Here is a 1,463-nt window from a genome sequence, read left to right as displayed (position 1 = left end):
GGGAAACAGTGGCTGAATGCGTAATGTTGCCTTCGGAGATTGCTTATGGTCGAACGAGAGAAATACGTAAGGATCTCTTTGGGAGGGAATATATGGTGGCCAGAGCCATACTGAACAATCTGTTCAAGAAATTGAAACCGGTGCATGACCATGCAGATTCACTATCTCGTTTATCGATAAATCTTTAAAACTGTCACGTTTCTCTAAGACAGATGAATCATACAAGCGACATGAATTCCGTCTCGAACATAGAGCGTATTCTCCGTACGTTATCGAAGGAAGCTCGTCGGAACTGGGCAAGGTTGGTTGACTCTATGGACAACCTTGGAAAGCAGATGGGTTTCTCTGACCTGTGCAACTTCGTTGCTCAAGAGGCCCGCATTCCTCGCAGCCGCTATGGTATGCTTACCATGGGCTCAGAACACCGTCGTCCTCAAACGTAGCGTCATCGGGTGGGCAACGAAAGGCACCATAATGTACTCGCCGTTCAGAAGGGAACCGATGACTCGTGCCCTTTTTGTGACAGAGGGCATGGGCTGGCGCAATGTCATGGGTTTACTGACCTGCCGACGCAAGCAAGATGGCGTGTGGCGAGAATGAAGCGGTTTTGTTTTGTGTGCCCAAAGCCAAGCCATGCTAGTAACAAGAAGTGTGGTATAGAGAGCTGCTTGGGGTCTCACCATCATCTGTTGCATGTAATGCCGGATGCCAAGAAAACCACACTGGTTGGTTTATGCAACTCGATATCTCAGACGGAGTCAGGAATCTGCCTTGGCGTCGTACCGGTTCGTGTGAATGGCCCGCAAGGCAGCGTTCTCACGTACGCATTGTTGGATAGTGGGTCGGACGTAACATTGGTAACGAAAAACTTACTTGATGAGGTCGGTCTGACTGGCACTTCAACAACTTTGAATTTATCTACAGTGAGTGGAACCTCCACTGTGGAGGCTGCAAGTCTCAGAATTGTGTTTGAATCGGCATATTCAGGTGAGACCGTAGTGACTGAACAGGCCTTTGCAATGCGCTCTCTGCCCATCAGCCCACCGGTCGTGAGCCCAACGAAGATAGCTAGCCAATATAATCACTTGAAGGATACTACCTTTGTGGAGCTTCCTGATAAGCGTGTGAGAATACTGATAGAAGAAGACGTTCCAGAGGCACACTGGCCCATGGAGAAAAGGTTCGGCAAGCAAAAGAAACCCTACACCGTAAAGACATCTTTGGGTTGGGTTCTACTTGGTCCGTTGTCTATGGGACATAGAGTCTGGAGACATATGCACCATGTAAGTACAAAAGATTATGACATCACTGCTCAATTAAAAGCTATGTATGGGGCTGATTTCAACGATTTAAAGACCCCGGGCTTATGCCAGTGTCAAAGACAAGGAAGAGCCTCGAATCGTTGAAGAGTCTTCAGTGCTCAGGGATGTTCAATACGAAGTAACATTACCGTGGAGAACGGC

General features: G+C 48.1%; 1 protein-coding gene across 1 annotated transcript in view; it reads left to right on the top strand.

The window, feature by feature from the left end:
- Nucleotides 1-188, top strand: part of T265_05988 (hypothetical protein) — a gene marked incomplete at both ends in the record, with an annotated part of 7,998 nt that extends 7,810 nt beyond the window's left edge. The window contains one exon of the mRNA XM_009171140.1: nt 39-188. Within this exon, the coding sequence (XP_009169404.1) occupies nt 39-188 (150 nt within the window). The remainder of the gene's footprint in view (nt 1-38) is intronic.
- Between the last annotated feature and the right edge of the window lie 1,275 nt (nt 189-1,463).

The sequence above is a fragment of the Opisthorchis viverrini genome, assembly GCF_000715545.1.
Source record: "Opisthorchis viverrini unplaced genomic scaffold opera_v5_119, whole genome shotgun sequence".
Lineage (NCBI taxonomy): Eukaryota > Metazoa > Platyhelminthes > Trematoda > Opisthorchiida > Opisthorchiidae > Opisthorchis > Opisthorchis viverrini.
Note: the sequence above shows the minus strand (reverse complement) of the source record. Positions and strands in the feature narration are given on the sequence as shown.